At 39.4% G+C, this 22,500-nt stretch overlaps 1 protein-coding gene across 1 annotated transcript in view; it reads left to right on the forward strand.

Moving 5' to 3' along the window:
- Window positions 1-22,500, forward strand: part of clmpb (CXADR like membrane protein b) — a 93,488-nt gene that overhangs the window by 56,610 nt on the left and 14,378 nt on the right. The window contains exons 2-3 of the mRNA XM_060878302.1: window positions 14,981-15,138; window positions 22,474-22,500. The exon at window positions 22,474-22,500 is cut by the window's right edge and continues 169 nt beyond it. Coding sequence (XP_060734285.1) covers window positions 14,981-15,138; window positions 22,474-22,500 — 185 coding nt within the window. The remainder of the gene's footprint in view (window positions 1-14,980; window positions 15,139-22,473) is intronic.

Consider the following 22,500-nt stretch of genomic DNA (forward strand, 5'->3'; position numbering starts at 1 on the left):
TTTTTATTTTTATCCTTAATGAGAAAGCCATACTGTAGGTGACAGCGGCAAGGTAAAACTCCCTGAAACAATAAGGAGGAAATCTTCTTAAGAGGAACCAGACTCGAAAGGGAACTAGTGAGACATTGTGATAGTGTGATTAGTAATCATTTCCCTTTTGTAACTGTACGCTGTATAGTCGAGTGCTGAGTACTGTGTAGACTGTTTGTGTGTATAAAATAATAATCCTGACATAATAACAGTAAAAGTTATGGAAAGTTGGATGTATTTGCTTCCTAATGAGAGTTTTAGTTGAAATTCTTTAAAAGTTGCAGTGTTGTTTTTGGTGTTTTTGGTTTGTTTGGTTTTGTATTTAAACAATTTGATTCAGAAATTTGTGCAGAAAATTACAACAAACAACAGTATTAAAAATCCAGATTCTTTATGTCATACTGTGAGAATGACATTAGTGAGGATCTAGATTTGTAAAGTTCGTCACGACAAACTTTGATGTTGGCTTTGACGAGGCATGTATTCGCAAAGGCCGGTGCTTTTTGGAGGCGAGTGGACATAAGGGTCAGTGTTACTTTTGGAGGCAAGTGGACAGAAAGATAGAAAGATAGGGTGCCAAAACATTTGGAGGCAAATGAAGATGAGCATGTGACGTCATCCGCATACTCCTGAGGAAGTTCCCCTCATTGGGCTGAGTGTTTTGATATGTCACATGTTCATGTTGTAAAAAGTTTTTTGATTTTGCATATTTTGGGGCGGGGCTGCTGCACAACCGGAAGGCCAGTCAGTACACCAATTTAAACCTTTGTTCAGAGTATCACCCTAAAAGAGCTGGCCGAGTTTGGTGTAGATAGTTCGAAAGCTTGCCGAGTTATAAACCTCCAAAGTTTATAATGGGAGTCTATGGGAAAAAAGGCCACTTTGAGACCCGGCACCGGAAGTAACAGCAACAAACTTCAGAGCAGAGTCTACAACATATCCGAATTTGGTGCATGTGGTTCGAAAGCTCTAGGCCGCATTAAATTTTATATATTTTTGTCTAAGCTTAAATAGGAAAACAGAATGTTGGCTTCTACAAAGCTACATAATAAAACACTTTGGTGTGATAACACCAGAGGTGGGTAGTAACGAGTTACATTTACTTCGTTACATTTACTTGAGTACATTTTTTGGGTAACTTGTACTTTTTGAGTATAATTAAAGATGCGTACTTTTACTCTTACTCAAGTAGATTTTTAGTGGAAAAACTTTACTTTTACTTCGCTACAATCGTTGGCGTTCCTCCGTTACTCAAATGTTAATAAATATGAGATTTAATAAATAATAATTAGTTTATATGACAAGTCTCGCGAGACGTTGGAGAGGCTGCTGCGCGAGAGTACTGTATGCTGCGCATCTCCCGCTGAAGTTTAGCGCGCCTTTAGTTGGAAGATGATGGCTGAAGCAGGAGAAGACGTTTGCTCTTTATCAAAGGCAGATCACCCGTGGCCTCAAATGTATTCTATATTTTCACTCCAAGATGTAAAAAATAATAGCTTTATAATACGATGCATTCTGTGTGCACCAAAACAAACAGACATCGCAGCTTACAAGAATTCCAGCTCCAACCTAAAAAAACACGTAGCGGTAAGTGTCAATATTATGCCTATTTGATGGTAATTTGGTAACTATGGGCACTTTGACCTTAACGTAATACTACATTTCACACACTGTCTGAATGTTTTCCCTCATATACACTCTCGTGCAATCCTGTGAACCCTACAAACAACACGTTCATGAACAAACGTTCATTATAAGCGTCTGCATTTGTCTTTGTTTCCTTCATCCATTGTTTTGAATGAATTGATCACTGAAACTAAAATTAGTTTCTGCTCTGCTTTCTCTCTTGATTGGCTTGTGTCACTGTAACTGACATCTCTTCTGCCTAGACAGCATGACCATCTCTCTCTCTCTCTCTCTCTCTCTCTCTCTCTCTCTCTCTCTCTCTCCCTCTCTCTCTTTCTCTATCCAGAGAATTTCTCTTTCTCTATCCAGAGAATTTCTCTTCTCCAGAAAATACAGCATGTCATGTCTCAGATTTTTCCCCCCTTTTGTTGCTTGTGACCTAAAACAAAAGTCTGTCAAGTATTTTGACTGAATTCTAACATTACAGTTTTTCACCCCCATGAGAAATGAAATATTTTTCTAATAAAAAAAGTCTTATCTGAAAAGCCATGTTTAGGATTTAATATCCCCTGAAATATTGTTCCCAGCCACAGGAAGTTTGGCAGGACATTGCAGCTTGGAACATAAAATGACAAAATTTTAAACAGGTTTCACACAATTTTTTAAATCTTCTAGTGAGCAACGCCTGGGCATGCCAAAATACTGCACTTTTTTTTTTACATATTGTTAAATTTGGTCAATATCCTGAATTCTATTGGCTGCTCAAACCTCTGAATGTGACTCAGTGAAATATAGAAAGCACAATTCTCAGGTTATTAATTTTTTACGTGTGTCTATAAAATTGGGTTCTACAAGCCTGTAATATGTTCCCACAATGAGCACCCTATTAGAATAAATACTGATCATCTTTGGTGACGGTTGAGCATTTAGACAGATACAAAACTAATTTGTCTTCATGTCTGCCAAATTTCACATGGTTGGGAATCATATTTCTAAAGATATTAAACATGGCTTTGAAGATATGATTCTTTTTATCTGCCGGACAATAGGTCAAGAGTTAAAGGGACAATCCTCAACCAGATCACTTGGGGGTGCTGGCAAACGGTTTATTTATGTTTATTTATTGTGTTTATTCCCATTATTCCCATGTGCCATTCCCTTCCTTAAGGTTTTCCAGCTTTTTCAGGCGTACCTTACGTTCCCTTGATGCACGGCTCTATATAAGCTTGCCTTTAAGTCTTTGTGGTCGTCAGTCAGCACGGTACGCTCGAGTGCGTTTAAGGTTTTGTTATGTTTTGTTGTATCTGTTGCTTCGATCCCTGCAAGTTACAATATCATTTTAAAGGAAGTAGAAAAAAATGTGATGCTATGTTTAATTCAGCCAAAATGCTTACAAAAGACTTTGGTTTAAGGTCATAAGCAACAGATAAATATGGAACGAACAAAATCTGAGAAGTGCAGCAACAAAACAAAGAGAATGAACATGGAATCGATCTGGATATGAGGATTCTTATTGCTGATTGTAGGACATTATTTTTTTACCTTGTTTGTTGTTTTTGTTTTGTATATTTAGGACTGAAATCTTAAAGAATATTTAAGACTGCATCTTTTGTGTTTGATCATTTAATGGTGTCATTGGTGTCATTCCCAATTCCCAGTTCACCACTTCCCAGAACTGCTTGTCTATAAACCAGTCCAGCTGTTCAGCTGATATTGCTTAACGTCACTGAAGTGACTTTAACACGCTTTAAAGGCCGTGCTGTGGAATACTTGGAGATGTTCCTCTCTTTAATGAAGGCAGTAAGGACACACACCTTAATTATTCACACCACTACGCTATTAGTGCTGAAGCTTTTACACAGCCACGAGTCATAAACCCTGCACTCTATCTCACTTCTTCTCACGCTGTCACGCTTTCTCACGGTTCTCACACTCGCTGCTTTCGCATTTTCTGGATTTCTCGTTTTTTCTCTCGCTCTCTAGTACACAGACACACACAAAACCACTGCCAGGGATGTATCCTCTTTACCTTACTGCTCCCGTGTGTGTGTGTGTGTGTGTGTGTGTGTGTGTGTGTGTGTGTGTGTGTGTGTGTGTGTGTGTGTGATTTTACTGCAGAATGACGTTGCTTGCTGTCAGCTTCAAGGGTTTGGAGGAATTTCTTCACTGATTTTTTTTTTTAGTATATAAATATACATCATATACACACATACTGAGCTGCCAGTGAATAACTAAACGGATGTCAAAACTAATCACATATTTCAAATACCAGAAAAGTTTATCCTATTTACGCATTTCAAGGCAAAAAAAGGATATAAAGGCTTATTTATTTCTGTTTCAGTGTTACTCAGCTCATATGAGTATCTATACATTTAAATAGAAGTCTAACTGTGGCTGAATAACCGTTTTTGTTTTGTTTTGTTTTGTGTTGCTTTGTGTAGGATGAAACCTCTGAATAAATGCATCAATAATGACATTTTATTTGTATTTGTATTCTTTTATTATGTATGTAAGATTCCATAGTAAAATTCTAAACTAAGGCTTTTTTTCTGTGCATGGATTGCTAACGATCTCCTAGCCGGAGTCTACAATATTAATATGATGTAGAATGTGTGTGCAGTAAATTGGAAGGCGTTTGGGATTCATCATGATTTAGATACAATGATTTAATACAAACAATCAGTTTTGCCTTTAAAAGCACATTAATTTCTTAGTGAAGGTTTACACTGCTAGGATGTTCTGGGCGTCTTGGGGACCTGGGCACAGTTTTGCTGACTAGTTTGTACTTCTGCACGACCCTAAACAGTTTTGATGATGAATTTTGATGTTGTATTTATTTGAACTAGTAACATATGACTTAAAGCTGGTTGCGGTCGTGAATCAGGTCGTAAAAGCAGATCGAGAAAGCTCAGCTGCTGTAATGCTCATGTTGATTTAATTGTTCAGTCTAGACACACTTTAGAGAAAATGGAAGGTCAAACTCACTGTGACGTGGGTGTAATGTCATGCGGTCTCAATAACAAAAGATAAATAGCATGGCTTGTCAGGATCGTCAGCTATATTATAAGCATATAATTAACTGATTCTCAACAACATCAAAAATTATATTTAATGTATAAGAGCTGCGTGCAAACTGGTGTGAGTCCCATTTTAGGTAACATGCTTGGAACATGTTACCTGCCGAAGCACTGTGGAGGTGAGCGCTGGCAGGTGTATTGCTGTTTACCGTCATGTGATTATATCTTGTATGAGTTCACATGTTTCACGTATCTCCTAACGTAGCTTTTTATTTATACCCCTCATTGTGCGCTTTGTTTGCCGTTGTGTGCTGTCGCATCGATGCTTTGTTGTAACCTTGATCCTGTTTTTGTTTTAGCCGCGTTACGTAGATTTCAAGTGCTCTCGTTTTTGGTTAGTACAACATCATGTTTAAGTTAAGTGACATTTTGTTATGTTCTCGTCATAAAAATAAACCACGGTTCATCTCTATTGCTGCACTTGGTTCTGCTCTATCATAACATGACAATGCTTCTGTTTATTATTCACAGTCCAAAATATATAGAGCAAAATATTAAAAGAGTAATAAATCATCAACAACTCATCAAACGGTACGTTCTCCAACGGACTGAACCGGGACTAAAAAATTCATCTTTCATTCATTCATCTTCTACCGCTTACCCGAACTACCTCGGGTCACAGGGAGCCTGTGTCATCGGGCATCAAGGCAGGATACACCCTGGACGGAGTGCCAACCCATCGCAGGGCACACACACACTCTCATTCACTCACGCAATCACACACTACGGACAATTTTCCAGAGATGCCAATCAACCTACCATGCATGTCTTTGGACCGGGGGAGGAAACCGGAGTACCCGGAGGAAACCCCCGAGGCACGGGGAGAACATGCAAACTCCACACACACAAGGCGGAGGCGGGAATCGAACCCCCAACCCTGGAGGTGTGAGGCCAACGTGCTAACCACTAAGCCACCGTGCCCCCCAATTTTAGTATCTAGTTTAGAATATTTGAAACACCTTCAAATTTTCGATGCTTTTCAGACAGCAGGTGTTACAGACTGGGACATTACCATGCCAGAGAACTAGGGGGCGCTGGAATGTGTATCGCTGTTTATTGTGAATTGTTTGTCTTCACCTGTGCTTAATGTGGTTTGCTATTGACTCTTTGTTGGGTCATTGTTCACAGCATGTTTGCTGTTGTGTAGAACAGTTGTGTCGTGTTCGGTTTTCTGCTCTACGTTGTTTATTTATGATTGTGTTTTTGTTTCAGTGATATTTCTACACTTCCAGGTATTTGCCTTTCAAGGATTGCTTTATTAATACAACAACCAGAACCACACAACGACTGAAGAAACATTTTTGTTTCTTTTAAAATTTTCATATTTATATATTCTGGGAAATATATAGGCTTCTGGGAAATGAATAAATGTGCACTTTGTTTTCATTGCGTTTGTTTAACATATGAGTGTATATACGAATCCATGTGTTAAGGCCAAAGATTCACATCCCTCATATCTTTTCATTAGAAAATTGTATGCAAAATGTACAGGTGTAGCTGTGTAATGAAACATAATATCTATAACAAATTTACAAATAAGATAAATCAGAACCTCTGCTTATTTATTTGAGAGAATCTGTAGAAAGTGGTGCAGAATATACAAAGGGGGAGAAGACTGAGAAGCATGTAATGCATGTAATACTGCATGGTCAATATTACATTTCTTTCTCCTTCCTTTTGTCCTACGAGTTTGCAAACCTTTGGGTTACCTAGGTTCATGTATATGTTTACATCATCCAAATGTCACTCATATTCAATTAGTGCACACAAATGAATGTTTAGGTACAACTCTGTGTGTGTGTGTGTGCGCATTTGCAGCACGTGGAATAAAACCATGCACGGCTCCTGTCGATACATTAACCTTCGCCGGCTTTGAGTGTAATAAAGAGAGCTTAGCTTATAAATCAGTGTCACTCTGAAGCAGTACAGCGACTGTCCTGTCATTGCTCCATCACACATCACTCACGGTGCCTTCACCTTCCATTAATCCATTAGAGGGATAAAATAAAAACAGGGCAATTTCAATTCAATTCCTCTAGCATGTTTATAAGAATGAACAAGTGGCAAGAGAAGTGAGAGAAAGAAAAAAGTAAAGGACACTGAGGATACTTTTGTTGTTATTTTTTTGTTGTTTTTTGAAGCTGAAGTAAAATCCAAGAATCCATGCAACAAACTTTTGACACTGAAAATGAATCTCTTTTTAAAAAAATAGCTGTGAAATATCGTATTATTATAATCTTTTTCTCTTATCCTTTCCTTTAACTTTCACACAATTCCCATAAACTTTCAGACAATAACCATGTACCATACAGTACACTACAGTATATATGCTATAATCGTATTATATGGTGCTGTTGAAGTCTTCATTCTGATTGGTCAGAAGATTATTCGTTTTCTATAACAGCAGATAATACAGCAGGATTCGCTCAAGTTACGATTTGATTTAATTCATGATTCTGGATTCATGCTTCGATTTAAATTGCAGAAATATATAAAGAAATACAAAAATAAAGACTGCAATGTGTATGTTTTGTTTGAATAAAACAAAATAAAGTTTGTTATGAACAGAGGTTTAATATTGTAAACGTATCTCAGAATAAATAAATAAATAAATTCTTCCCAAAAAGATCAACTAAGGATAATAAAACTACCTGATAAGACATACTGAGTTGCAGAAAATGAGCTCCAAGGCGGTTAAAATGACGTTTTTTTTTCCACAGCCAGAGACTTTCCATGAAACCTGGGCTTAGCCCACCCAAATTTGGGTCTTGCCCACACAATCAAAGATTCACTTCTTTATTTTAACCAAAGGGAAAAATAACACAGAAAATACCAGCATGATTTCTAACTTCTGATTGGGTGAGCAGCCTACAGCCAATGGACAATGATCTGGCTGCAGCAGCCCCACACAAAGCACCGCCCCCTCAGCACAGGATAGTTTTTCACCGATCGCCTCATGTTACTGTCAGTTCGAAACGCTTACAGCTCTAACTCCTTACTGACTTTTTAAAACTTTTATACTTTACCTACTTTTCTCAATAACGAAGCTATAACGAAGGCTCATAATTTAACCAACAATAAATTTTATTACGTTTATTTGACTGTCGTTACAACGTGACGTATTGGGTGATGTTGTATTTAAGCCTATAAAGCAGTACTAGCCCTGCCTGTGTCTCTGCTGCCAGCACAACAGAGGATACAGTTTATCCCCAGTCCTCAACAAGTGCCCCAAAGCAGACCCATCTCTGGGCTATTTCAACCCAAGTCCAGGTGGTAAGCGATTTGAATAATGACCCATCACAGTCAATGTTGGGCATCACATTTACATTTCTGTCATTTATCCAGAGTGACTTACAACTTATTTCAATGTATACAACTGAGCAATTGAGGATTAAGGGCTTTGCTCAAGGCCCTGCGATTCGAACTCATGACCTTCCGACCAGTAGTCCATCTTATCCACTAGGCTACTACATCCCCATTACCAACCTATTATTAGTACCAGCCCACAATAATATAAATAGCTAAAACCGGCGCGTGTGTGAACGCTGCTAAGACACTTTTCTAAAAGCCACCCACAAAAGCATGGCATAGGGTGATCTAACACTTACTAAACAGCTAAAAATACTGATAGTAGTGATGTAAATATGATGAAAAATGAAAAGAAAAAAATCTTTGGAATAATGTGGAAAATAATGAAAAAACTTTGTGTGAAGAATGTTGATGTTTCTGGACGTCTGGATTAGGCTAATTGATGACATAATCAGAACACGGTAACTTAGGGATGTAACATGTTAAGCACACAGTTGCATGTAGAATTCAGTCAAAATTTTATTGTGTTCGTTTCAAACAGCACGACGTTGCACAGTGAAAATCAGGCATAATTATCTAAACTTGTTCATTTGTAATAGTTTTGTCCGTTGTACTGTAGGTGCACTAATTATCAATGATCTCTGCACTACATATGAGCACTGTGAGGGAATATAATGTGTAAAATTGATCCAGCAGGTTTGTTATATTATTGTCTGAGCTGCAGACGCTGTGTGTTGTAAAGGAAAAAGACCGGATAGAGAGCGGAGAGAGAGGATAGTGATGGTGGTGATGAAGGGCAGGCTGGTAAATCGGGTACAGTGGGATGGAGAGATGCTCTATAATAAGATTGTAGGAGGGATTTACTGCAGCACAATTTCCCCTAGGGCACTCATATAGAAACTCTGTCCCTCTCTTTAGTTCTCTCTCTCTCTCTGTCTATTGCAGACTATTTTCTCTTTTCCTTCATTCTCTTTTTCGTTGTCCACTTTCTCCTGAGTTCCCTCAGTGTTGTTATTTTCTCAAGCTCAGAGCCCGATACAGCTTGGGTATTCACAGAAGGTGTGGAGGACACACGGACCAGTCAGAGGAGAGGACAAATATGGCAATAAGTGAGAGAGAAGAAGGAAGGGAAGGGAGGAAAGGTGGATGAAATTACTCATACCCTCACAAGGTTAAAGCAACCTGCAAATATGCAAAACATGTTTTTTCTCAATCAACCATGTGGTCACATGTGCACACAAAATGTAGAGCCAAGCCAAATGAGTCAGCTCTGTGTGTGTCATTGGACAGCCCATCAGCCCATGTTGACACACATGTGAAGCATTAAACTTCCCCTTCCCTACACACCCCTCTGCTGGCTACGGCTCATCGGCCTGGACATTACATTTCCCCAAGCGGACAAAATTTTTGTTCAAAATTACATTCAGATTTTATTCCAGGAATCGAAATGTTAACATTGTGGTTAAGAATATTTTAATGTGCACTCGCAACTGGTTATGGTTTATTTGTAGACTGTCTGAAACTTTTGACAGGCAAAAAAATCCAGACACCCCTGACTGCATAGTGAACGAACATTTTTGTCACTCACACACACACACAAAGGATCCTCTTGTTCTTTCACTTTTTGGAAACTTTCTGTACTCGTGTAAGTGGAAGAACACTGCACCTCAAAAAATCTTAACCTGACTAAATCCATTATGGCCCGAGCTTTAGCGACCTGGATTTGATCCTAAGCTCAATATATTCTGTGTGTCTGTGTACAATGTTAGCATAAGGATTTCCATTCATCCACACATCCAACGATCCATTTTCTCTACCGCTTATCCTACACAGGGTCATGTGGAGCCTGGAGTCTATCCCAGAGGACTCTGGGCAGAAGGTGGGATACCAATGGGGTGGAAGGGTTACCAACCCATCTCACATACACATACACACTTCGGCAATTTAGTGATATCAATTAGTCAACAGCACATGTTTTTCCTTTGGACTGGGGGAGGAAACCAGATTACCCAGAAGAAACCTTCTGAAGCATAGGGAGAAGCTGCAATCAAACACTCGATGCTGCATGCAATAGTGTGCATTATTGATGTAATTAGAAGAGCCTTAATTTTATCCTTTTTTCACAAGGGTTGGGGTCAGAGCACCGGTCAGCCATGATACAGCACCTGTGGAACAGTGAGGGTTAAGGGCCTTGCTCAAGGGCCCAACAGTAGCAGTTGGCAGTGCTGGGGCTTGAAATCTGATCCACATCAATACAACGCAATCCACAACCCAGAGCATTAATCACTTCTGTCACCACTGACCCAAATTTACTAATAAAAATATTCAAACTTTATAAGAATAATGCAAGACCAAACAATGGTAAAGGAGCTTTAAAACCCCTCATATAATTTAGCTTGAGCATGCAACAGGTGTGTAGAGAAACGATGAACCATGTCTTTAAATCAAAATTATGTTTATCCCGGTATCGTATGCCCACAGCAAATCGATCACGTATCATCCTCTTGCTTGTTCTTTGACTCATGTAAAGAATTTTGATGTCTTTAAAGGACGTTCAATCGATTTCCAATTCACAGGCTTCCAGGAATTGCTGAGGTATCAATTAATGTACCCTGGGTGAGGTGAATTGGTTACTAAGACCTTTGCAAAGATGAGGGAGAAAGATGAAAGAGAGCTGAGAGTGCTAAAACTTAGCTAAATCAGTTCTGGAATTGTATCTTCCCATGAATTTAAAGAACTCACCTGTTGTCGGTGATGGAAAGTCGTATTAGCGATTAGTAACACTGAGTGCGTAAAATAAATGTGGGTCCAGGAGAAGCATTAAAAAGTCATGAGCAGGATTGGATGCAGAGGAAGCTCCACTCTGCTGCAGTCTGCTGAGTCATGCTTTTCACTCAGCTCCATGCTGGCAAAGAAAAAAAAGAGACGTGTCTCCTAATGGCACACATAAAACACAAATATCACCCTAATGTGACTTGTGATAACGACCTTGTTATGCAGAGCTCCACAGGTTCTCCTTGTACTTCTTTAGATGAAACTGTGGATTCCAGAGCACGTTTTTTATCAAGACAAATGTATTCTGATAGTAAAAAAAAAAATGTGTAATATGTACTAGTACTGGGGGCACGGTGGCTTAGTGGTTAGCACGTTCGTCTCACACCTCCAGGGTCAGGGTTCGATTCCTGCCTCCACCTTGTGTGTGTGGAGTTTGCATGTTCTCCCCGTGCCTCGGGGGTTTCCTCCGGGTATTCCGGTTTCCTCCCCCGGTCCAAAGACATGCATGGTAGGTTGATTGGCATCTCTGGAAAATTGTCCGTAGTGTGTGATTGTGTGAGTGAATGAGAGTGTGTGTGTGTGTGCCCTGTGATGGGTTGGCACTCCGTCCAGGGTGTATCCTGTCTTGATGCCCAATGACGCCTGAGATAGGCACAGGCTCCCCGTGACCCGAGGTAGTTCGGATAAGCGGTAGAAGATGAATGAATGAATGAATGAATGAATGTACTAGTACTCTGTATTGTGTCCGTGGAGTTTACAGGTGCTTCAGGGATTCCTCTGGGTACTCTGGTTTCCTCCCCAATACAAAGGCATGTGATCAGGGTTCAAGCCCCAGCCCTGCCAAGCTGCAACTGTTGGGCCTTTGAGCAAGGCACTTAACCCTCACTGCTCCAGTGTTGCTGTATCATGGTTGACCCTGCACTCTGTAAAGACAGAATTTCACTGTTCTGTAATACAAATGTGACAAAATAAAGGCTTCTATTTATCTAAATTATACAGCTGAGCAATTGATCGTTAAGGGCCTTGCTCAGGGGCCCAGCAGTGGCAGCTTGGTGGCCCCTAGATTCAAACTCACACCCAGTAGCCCAACACCTTAAACACTGAGCTACCACTTCCCCAGTTGTACCCTGTGATGGACCCCAGATGTGGATAAACTCCAGGCTCCTCATGACCCTGTGTACGATAAGTGGTACAAAAAATGGATGGATGGATGGAAATCCTTATACTAACATTGAGCATAGACACACACACACACACACACAGATCAAAGGCAGTAGTGGATCAAAGGAAGGATCCTGGAGCTGTACATATTTATAAGAGTGAAAAGTAGTCTCAGTTTAAATCCATACACTTACAGGATCTGTTCCTTTCTGTAATACTGAAGTACTGAGTAAATAAAGAGGAGTTAAAATGTATTTTATCTGCATAGCCTGTTCATAAAAAAGCTACATTTGTATATTGTATATTATTATTATTATTATTATTATTATTATTATTATTATTATTATTATTTTTGCTAATTAAAACCAGTGAAAAAAACTCTATGGTTGACGTTCTTTGTCCTAGCATGCTCATGCTTATGCTACTACTTTTAAAAAAACATTTTTTTCATGGACCATGTGTGGTAAGATAAAAGGTGAAGCCCACATCCCACTTGTCATAATTTACATTTTTAGTATTTAGCAAACCCCCTAATCCAGAGTGACTTACATTGTTATTTCAATTTATACAACTGAGCAATTGAGGGTTAAGGGCCTTGCTCAGGGGCCCAGCAGTGGCAGCTTGGTGGACTTGGGATTTGACCCCATGACCTTCCGATTCATCAAGCATGTCAGTCATTATCAAGCGTTAAAGTGATCTCTGCCAACATCTTTATAGTGATCTTTATAGCATCTTTGCAAAATGTCACGGAGTTTGTGTAGAGAAAATGTCACAAGCAGAACGCACTGCTGTTGGCTCTGTTTCAGACACTATTGTGTTACTGTGGCAAGGCTGTCCCCAAGATTAAGTGCTGTACTTATGCTAATACCAGAGCTTTATAAATATCTGCTGAATCTGCACACAAACGCTCAAAGCGATGGTGCATTGCTTGCACTTTTTTATCTCTATTCATCAGGTGGGGAAAATCAGGTACTCTTTCTGTTCCTGAGGGAGCTTAAACCTAAAGCTGTCCGCATCCAGCGCTACATCACAGGCAGGAAAAAAATTAGCCTAGCATTCCTGTAGTCAGACTTGAGCTAGCTACAGTAACATTACTTATGCAAACATTAATCTAACTTGATTTTGCTTTTGACTGGTATTTTTTGAATATGCAGTTAATCTGAAATAACATTGCATGAGTTTAGGCTAGTTTTTGAGGTAGACTTTTATAAAACCATGAGCTACAGAAAAAAATACCATGGATTAATTCATGTAGTCCATCAAATTAAATACTGGAAAAAAAGCAACATTCTGTATTGAACTTTTGAGCCCCTTTATTACTTAGCCAGAGGAAATGCTTTAGTCACCCAAGACCTGATGAAAATGCTAATGCTAGCACTCTCTGATTCATGAGCCTGAGGTAGACTTTGTCATTTTTTTATTTTTTTTGTGGCCTGTTGACTCAAAGCTCTGTTACTGAAAAATATATCTTACAATGACAGCAAACTCGAATTGAACTTCGACGTCTTGAGGTGCATGATATGTAACGAAGGCGAAACAGGAAGTGAGAGCTCTCCATAAATACATTCCCCATTTGCTCATTCATTCTTAGGTTCCTTAATTGTTTACTCTTAAAAAAGTACTTGAAAGACACAGGGCTCTCAAGTTTTGAAGACAGGCAAGAGTAGTTGTTTATTGCGTTTGTTGCCTTTTTGGACTCCTTTATCATTTGTAATGTTGCCTCCCATTTAAAACAGTTCGTCTCAAGCCCAGACATTTTTAGGGTCATGATTGAGGACAATGTCAAACCGACCATTGAAAATACCCTCTCTAATGAATATGTTTTTTTTTTCATTGGTCGTTGCGTTAAATCTTAACCAGATAGTACCATATTCTGATTGGTTATTGTCTAGCCTCTATTTTTGATTGGCTGATAAGTGTCAGGCTTGACTAAGAGCTCCAGGTGACGCGCTTGATTCCTGCCCGGTTCCATAGAGACAGCGGTGCGGACTGATACATTTTGGGCGCTGTGGCGTATTAAATATATGATAAATAGTCAAAAAGTTTTTCTTTTTGTCTAAAGACCGTAATGCGTGACTGTCACGCTCAATGCGTGACACTTGACAGCCCTGAAGACAAATTTCTAATACTAAGCTAGGACTATATAAGTTTAGTTTTTTTAACATTATCACGTCCATATCACTATTATGCTTGGCCCTCTAGTTACAAAAACATATAACATATAAGAGTTCAGTGGTACAAAGACTACAGGCATCAGGTTTCCAGAGTTGTGGGGAGAACATGGTGCAGATGTGTATGTCACCCAATGTGTATGGCAATAAAGAGACCTAGAATAAGAAACAAGGTTACAAGCTAAGACCACTCAACCGTAGTGCATTTCCATTTCCACTCGATGGGGATGGAGTCACTACTGGAACACACCGCTCCCATCGGGATAGAAAAGTGATCGTTCAGACGAACCTTGTATTGATTTGTCCTTGGAAGAGGACAAATGGATGTAAGCCTACACCTAAAATCTCCTTGTCCTTTGCATAGGAAGTCAAATGGTTCATTTATCTATCTGTATCATATTATTCTCACATTTCTGTAGACCAAATGTATATGTATTTGTCTTTGTGAACAGAAGTCCAAGTACTGCGTCCTTACAATAAGGTTAACTCTCTGTAGATGCTGATGGTCTCATTACATCCTGTATGTCCAGGCACCGATCTCAATCACATGAGAATCACATCACTAACTGTGCACTTTTAATTAGCATAATATTATTGAAGCACAGCCAGCTGAGTAGGGCTGGATACTCGAGATTCCAGATATCTGTTTTGGAGTTGTGTTCCGAGATCATCCTTTTTTTTGGGTGGTGTTATCATCTCCTGCAGTGTTCCAAGCATAGAAATATATAATGATATAAAGGGATTTAAGTGTCAGTGCAGAAATAAGAGCCTCTCTTTAAGCATTCAACCTTTCTTAGCATTCTTCTCTGTGTGTGTGTGTGATTTGTTCAGTGCTGCTCAGCGTGCTCTCTGTTGGGGCTCAGACAGAAATGAAGAAGGTTGTTGGGGACAACGCGACGCTGCCGTGTCATCACCAGTTCCGGCAGTCAAACGGACAGACGCTGGACATCGAGTGGATTCTGCAGAAACCCAGCTTCAAACAGCGCGTGGTAACTCCATAATATTTATACCATATTGCTGTTAAATACTTTATTCTGATTGGTCATACTTCATTCAGCTCCAGATCACAGGTTTATATCAATACACTCGTTCTCACTCACTCTCTCTCTCATTTTCTACCGCTTATCCGAACTACCTCGGGTCACGGGGAGCCTGTGCCCATCTCAGGCGTCATCGGGCATCAAGGCAGGATACACCCTGGACAGAGTGCCAACCCATCGCAGGGCACACACACACTCTCATTCACTCACACAATCACACACTACAGACAATTTTCCAGAGATGCCAATCAACCTACCATGCATGTCTTTGGACCGGGGGAGGAAACCGGAGTACCCGGAGGAAACCCCCGAGGCACGGGAAGAACATGCAAACTCCACACACACAAGGCGGAGGCGGGAATCGAACCCCCAACCCTGGAGGTGTTAGGCGAACGTGCTAACCACTGAGCCACCGTGCCCCCCCTGCACTCGTTCTAATATGTTATATTCACAGGAACGTTCATGCTTCACATTAATGAATTAAAAAGCAACTTTAATACCTGTTTCCTCTTAATGTGCGATCAATCACATTAGAAATTAGCATGAAAGCATGATCAGTATGAGAAATTTCTTTGGAGACCAGACTTTTAAAAGATTTTTTTTTTTTAAATGTGTTCTTATTTAACAAAGAAATACTTATATAGCTATAAAAACTATAGTTTTTGATGTGATGTTTTCTAAAGTTTTTTTTCCAGTTGTTTTCTAGTTCTCTATGTTTAACATTTATGGAAGGAGTCTCCAGTGTTAGTGCTTTGTAATGCTTAGTAAGTTTGCATTACAGGCAACTCATTCTTATTAACAATGATGATTCTTTAATTTAAGCTTTTTTACCGGTACTCTGGTGCTCATTGGAGTCAGGACTCATTGTCTTTCAGTGTGAGATGTGTGTTTTACCCTCTGTTGATAACCTTATACCGAATTTTAGTGGTTGAAGATAAACACCTTCAAAACATGTTATGTTTTAGATGCTTATGGACAAGAACTTTGGGGCGTCTCAGAGAGCAGAATTTGGTTTGATATCACCAGTTAGTTTGAAGATACAAAAATCTATGTGGAAGAAAAAATTATTTTTTCTATTTTAGTTCATTTTTCTATAGATATCACTCCTAGTATTTTAAGGAAAAACAGAAATACTTACAAAACACTACAAATTCTTTTTGTAAAGTCCTGTGTCTGCTTTCATTTTTAGTATTATGGAGTGAGACATGACAAAGACATTTAATACTGAACATGAACACAACAAAACAGGAGGAAATTCAGTTTTTTGGCCTCTGGGGGAAAAGAGTTAAGGAAATGAAGAGGAATTAAACAGATAGGTTGATAATGTTCAGATGGTTATACCAGTAACTTAATCATTTACTTATTATTATGTATTCACTCGTCTTTTTCTTATCTCTTGTCTGCTTTATCTCACCTGCTTTATCTGCCAGCATCCACTCTCTTTTCCTCAGCACTTTGCTTTGACAGAAAGAGCTACACTCGTGTCATTGTCATGTTCTTCTTGTTTTGCTCTTGCACATTTCTTCTTCTTTTTTTTTCTTTCTCTTTTTCTTGCTTACTCGATTCCATTTCATTCCATCTCTCGTTCCTCTCAGCTGTCCTTCCACAGGCCAAATCTGCTTTCTCCATGGCTTCACAAACAAACCTGAAGACAGATCCACCTGGAGCCATATGGCTGTCAAACGAATGCCTACATCTTTATTCCACGCTGTCTCGCTCTCTCTGTCTATCACACAGATACTGATTACACTCCAAGTCTATTTGGAGCAACATTTTTAATTGGATGAAATAATGACTTTAAGAGCGGCTAATCTAATATTTGCTTATCTGATTTCAGAGGCAGTTAAATCATGTTTTGGTGTCAGCACTGCTGCTGTAATGCTGCTGAACAAGCTTAATAAGTGTGTCACTAAGAACATTATCATTTCAAATGAAATTAAACATCGGATAATACGTGCTATTTTCCGCAGAGTCATAAAGAGCTGTCTGTGTGCACGTAAAATAAATCATCTCTTTCAATTCACATCACTGGGGTTTAGTTCTACGGCTGAAAGGAAGAAGAATTCGGAAAGAGGTGTGAGGCCGCGTTAAAGCTTCCCTGTCTTCTGAGTCGGCTCACGTTTAATGCAACATTTAATGAGGAGATAACTTTAAAGTCCTGTTAATTAAAGCAGTGTCTGAAAGTTTGAATAGGAACGAGGTGGAAACAGTGATGGGATGAATAAATCATTGTCTGAGTTGCGTCAGAGCGGCTGTCAGAGGTTTGACTACAACTGAGATGCATGAAGAAAGTCTTCTCTTTCAAGTGTCTTAACTATCAAAAAAAAACAGCTTATTATTGCTTTATTTCTTATAAGGCACATTATTCTGTAATGAATATGAATTATTCTGTGACTGCAGTGGGAATAAGAGTAATGTGGGGTAGTTATGAGAGCGAGAAATGAACGTCTGGATTCACTGATGTGTTCTGGGATTGCAGTAAAGTGGATGACAGGGTCAGTGGACACATGAATTTTCAGTGCATTATCCTGCACATTGTAGCGTGTGTGTGTGTGTGTGTGTGTGTTTGTTGCCAGCTTAAGGCATCAGTATTTTCATGGGGCTTCTTTTTTGTTTTTTCAGCATTTGCATTTTCTGTTGTCAGAAAATGGGGTGTCGTGTCTTCACAGATAAAAACCCAAATCCAAACACGGGGATAGCAAAAAACATGGATTTATTTAAAAACACGTGAACACAAACAAAAACAAATGGCAACTACCGGACAACTACCGGAACGCCCCCTCGTGTTCCAACAGGTAAAAAGTCCGGGTGTGATCATGACGTGTGTATTCTGCGTTTGTACATAGACCTGCACTGCTTGACTGGTCCCACCATCTCTCAGGGTTAGAGGTAGGTTTACATCAAGACTCTTCTCTGTTCAGCACCGAGGTGGTGGAATGAACTTCCCATACAGTAGATAGTAGTCTGAACAGCTGAGTCACTGGCTGCCTTTAAACGACGGGTGAAGACCTCCCTCTTCCTGAAACACTTAAACTAGCGCTTAATATCCCTGTCTGTTTTAAGGTGAATATTTAAAAAAAAATAAAACTGAACACAGTTTTAGGTTGATGGTATCCTAATTCTGTAATCTAGTGAACCTGTGTTGATCTATTAAATAATAGAATTTATACGTCGCTCTGGATAAGGGCTTCTGCAACATACTGTAAACATAAATGTAAACGTTTACTGCATTTGGGTGTGTTTTCTGCTCTTGTATGTTTATATGCTGCATTTACACTTTTTCTTGTTATCTTCGTGTTTTTTTTTTCAGCAATTGCACATGTTTTTTATATGCTCTTGTACGGGCTTCATTTGTTTGCATGTTTTCTACATTCACACACATTTACTGCTTGTTCTTGTTTTCTGCACATTCAGCTATATTATGTATATTCTACATCTACACGTGTGTTCTGTGTATCCATGTGAATTCTGAAATTTCAGGCTTAATTTGTTTGCATGTGTTTTCTGCATTTACACACATTTACAGCATTTTCTTCTTTTATGCAGTTCTACATTTTTTTCTTCATTTACTTATCTGTTCATTTGCATTTGCAGACATATGTCTGTACTTGCACGTTGCACTTTTTTTTATTTTTGCATGACTTTTTTTTCTTCATTTGCATGTTTTATGTATTTGCGTGTCTTTTATTACTTGTTTTGTCAAGATGGAAATGTCAAGTCAAGTCAAGTCACTTTTATTGTCACATCACCACAGCACATGTGCCTTGGTGAGTGCAATTCTTGGGAGCGAGCTCCAGAAATTGCAGAACTTTACATACAGTAATTAAAACTAAATTGAGAACAGTTACATATGGGTGAAATATGTTGATCATAATATAAAGTCTTCCTACCAGGACAAAAATACTTTGATGGACAAAATCAGTAAAATAATGAACGAATAAACTAGTATTTAATGATGTAAAGGAATGTCCAAAGCTCAGATTACTGTCTGTTGTGGGTTTCCTCCTGGTCCCAGTGTTTCCTCCTGCCTCTAAATCATGTCAGTAGGTGGATCTGTGACTCTACATTGACTCCTGAATCCATTTTGAACAATGTTTCAAGGCAGGTCTAAGAAGATAATATCAGACAGATAAAGGACACACACACAAACACACACACATACTGTACACACGTCTTTTTCTTAGAGAAAGGCAGAGTTGAAGGTCAGGCGCAGGAACATACCAAGATAATTATGTCCAGATGTTTAGATGTGGACCTAATCACAGCATCAGTCTTTCTTTCTTCCTTCCTTTCTTTGTTTTTTCTTTTTTTTCTTTCCTCATTCATGTCCTCATCTTTGTATGTTCATAATTCATACACTATAAGGGCAAATGTTTGGACCTAACCTTCTCACCCATATATGTCTTATAAAAGTACTAATCCCTTAAAAGTCAAAACTCTTCTTTGTCCATAATCATATCCGTTATAGTCCATCAGCTTGTTCCCTTCTCTAAAACAATTCTCCCTCCTGCCTGAGTTGCTTGAGATACTCATGAAGGGGGAGCATCATTAGCCTCGGCATTACCGACTCGACGTATATGTATAAACTCTCAGGTCTAGGGGATGTAGGAAGAAGGGGAATTAAATATAAAAAGGTTAAGCATTGGAGGAAAAAGACATCACAGTGAGAACACAATGACAACACAGTGACAACACAGAGATGCCACAGTGAGAACACAATGACAACACAGTGACAACACAGAGACATCACAGTGAGAACACAATGACAACACAGTGACAACACAGAGATGCCACAGTGAGAACACAATGACAACACAGTGACAACACAGAGACATCACAGTGAGAACACAATGACAACACAGTGACAACACAGAGACATCACAGTGAGAACACAATGACAACACAGTGACAACACAGAGACATCACAGTGAGAACACAATGACAACACAGTGACAACACAGAGACAACACAGTGAGAACACAATGACAACACAGTGAGAACACAATGACAACACAGTGACAACACAGAGACAACACAGTGACAACACAGAGACATCACAGTGAGAACACAATGACAACACAGTGACAACACAGAGACATCACAGTGAGAACACAGTGACAACACAGTGACATCACAGTGAGAACACAATGACAACACAGTGACAACACAGAGACATCACAGTGAGAACACAATGACAACACAGTGACAACACAGAGACGTCACAGTGAGAACACAATGACAACACAGTGACATCACAGTGAGAACACAATGACAACACAGTGACAACACAGAGACGTCACAGTGAGAACACAATGACAACACAGTGACAACACAGAGACGTCACAGTGAGAACACAATGACAACACAGTGACATCACAGTGAGAACACAATGACAACACAGTGACAACACAGAGACGTCACAGTGAGAACACAATGACAACACAGTGACAACACAGAGACGTCACAGTGAGAACACAATGACAACACAGTGACAACACAGAGAAGTCACAGTGAGAACACCGAGACATCACAGTGAGAACACAATGACAACACAGTGACAACACATAGGCCACGTTCACACTGCAGGTAAAAGTGGCCCAAATCTGTTTTGTTTGGGGTCAAGTGACCAGGTCAGACTTCTTCAGGAGTAGTGTGAACACTCAAATCTAGCCCAGATCAGATTTTTTCAAATCAGATTCAGACCACTTCCATATGTGGTCCTGAATCAGACCCAAATCTGATTTTTTCCAATGTGGCCGCAGTGTGAACAACCAAGGTGGATTTGATGCGACTTTTACGTCAATCTACATCGACATTCGTCACAATTATGCGCCGGCGAGTACGCACACAAACATGACTACACCTACACAATGGATCAAATAATCAAAAGTTGCCCTCGACATCCGAAAATTTTCAAAACACTGCGTCTCTGTGCTGCCATTACACAAACATTTAGAAAGAAAAGCGAAAATGCTTACTTCCTCCATAACCTCGCCAACTTTAGCGCAACGGCGTGCTGCGTGTGACGTCATTGTTATTGTTCGTTTGCGCATGCGGGTCAGTTCGAAACAGCAAACAGTTCACACTGGTATCTGATATAGGCCACATTTTAAAAGGTAATGTGAACAGCCAAACAAAAAAAATCAGATCTGAGCAAAATATCCGAATTGAGCATTAAGACTTGCAGTGTGAACGTGGCCAGAGACATCACAGTGAGAACACAGTGAGAACACAATGACAACACAGGGCATTCACTAAATTCCAGGGGTTTCGTTACCACGATGTAAAGTGGGCGTGTTTCTGGAGGTCTTGGAAAAACGCCCTCTTTCAAAAAAAAAAAAGAGCGTAACTACGATGGATAATGAAGGACAAAACAGTAATGCAGGTAGATGTTATATCTATTATGCTTTATTATCTTACAGTTAAGCTATTTTAAAAAACAAATAAACAACCAAAAACTACGGTTAGGGTTAGGGTTAGATTATCAAATAGGCCACGCCTGCCCGATGATGCAATATCTGTTACGCTGTTCTAAAATCCCTGGAAATAAGTGCATCCCGACAACACAGTGAGAACACAATGACATCGCAATGACAACACAGTGACAACACAGTGACAAAACAGTGACATCATAGTGATATCACAACACAGTGACAACACAGTGATAACACAATGACAACACAGTGACATCATGGTGAAACCACAATATCACAGTGACAACACAGTGATATCGCAACACACTGACAACACAGTGACATCATAGTGACAACACTGACAACATAATGACATCACAGTGACAGCACGCACACACTTTCATATCTAGCAATTTATAGTACAAAATATACCATCCAGCATGTTATTGGGTGGAAACCAGAAGAAACACATGCAACAACAAGTACTGGTATTATGATCTACCTGCGACCTCTGTGTGTGCGTCTGTGTGTGTATGCCGGTAAATGCTGGTGAACACTGGAGCACTGATACACACTGGCATTGGTATTTAGCCTTTTGTTATTCTCGGCAGTTCAAACACAATAACATTTATTTACTGTATCTTTGTGTGAACCCATTTTTTTTTTTACCTTAGTGGGGACAAATATTTTTTACTTTTATTTACAAGACTTATGGTTTAAATTATGTTAGATTTGGGTGTATTATAGCATTTATTAGCTGCAGTAATCATTGGACACAAGGACAGTAAGACATCTTTGTGTGGAAACTTAGTGTGTCTCTCTCTCTCTCTCTCTCTCTCTCTCTCTCTCTCTCTCTCTCTCTTGCTCTCAGATCATCACGTTTTTCAACAATGAAGTC

This window comes from Tachysurus vachellii, chromosome 9 (assembly GCF_030014155.1).
Source record: "Tachysurus vachellii isolate PV-2020 chromosome 9, HZAU_Pvac_v1, whole genome shotgun sequence".
NCBI lineage: Eukaryota > Metazoa > Chordata > Actinopteri > Siluriformes > Bagridae > Tachysurus > Tachysurus vachellii.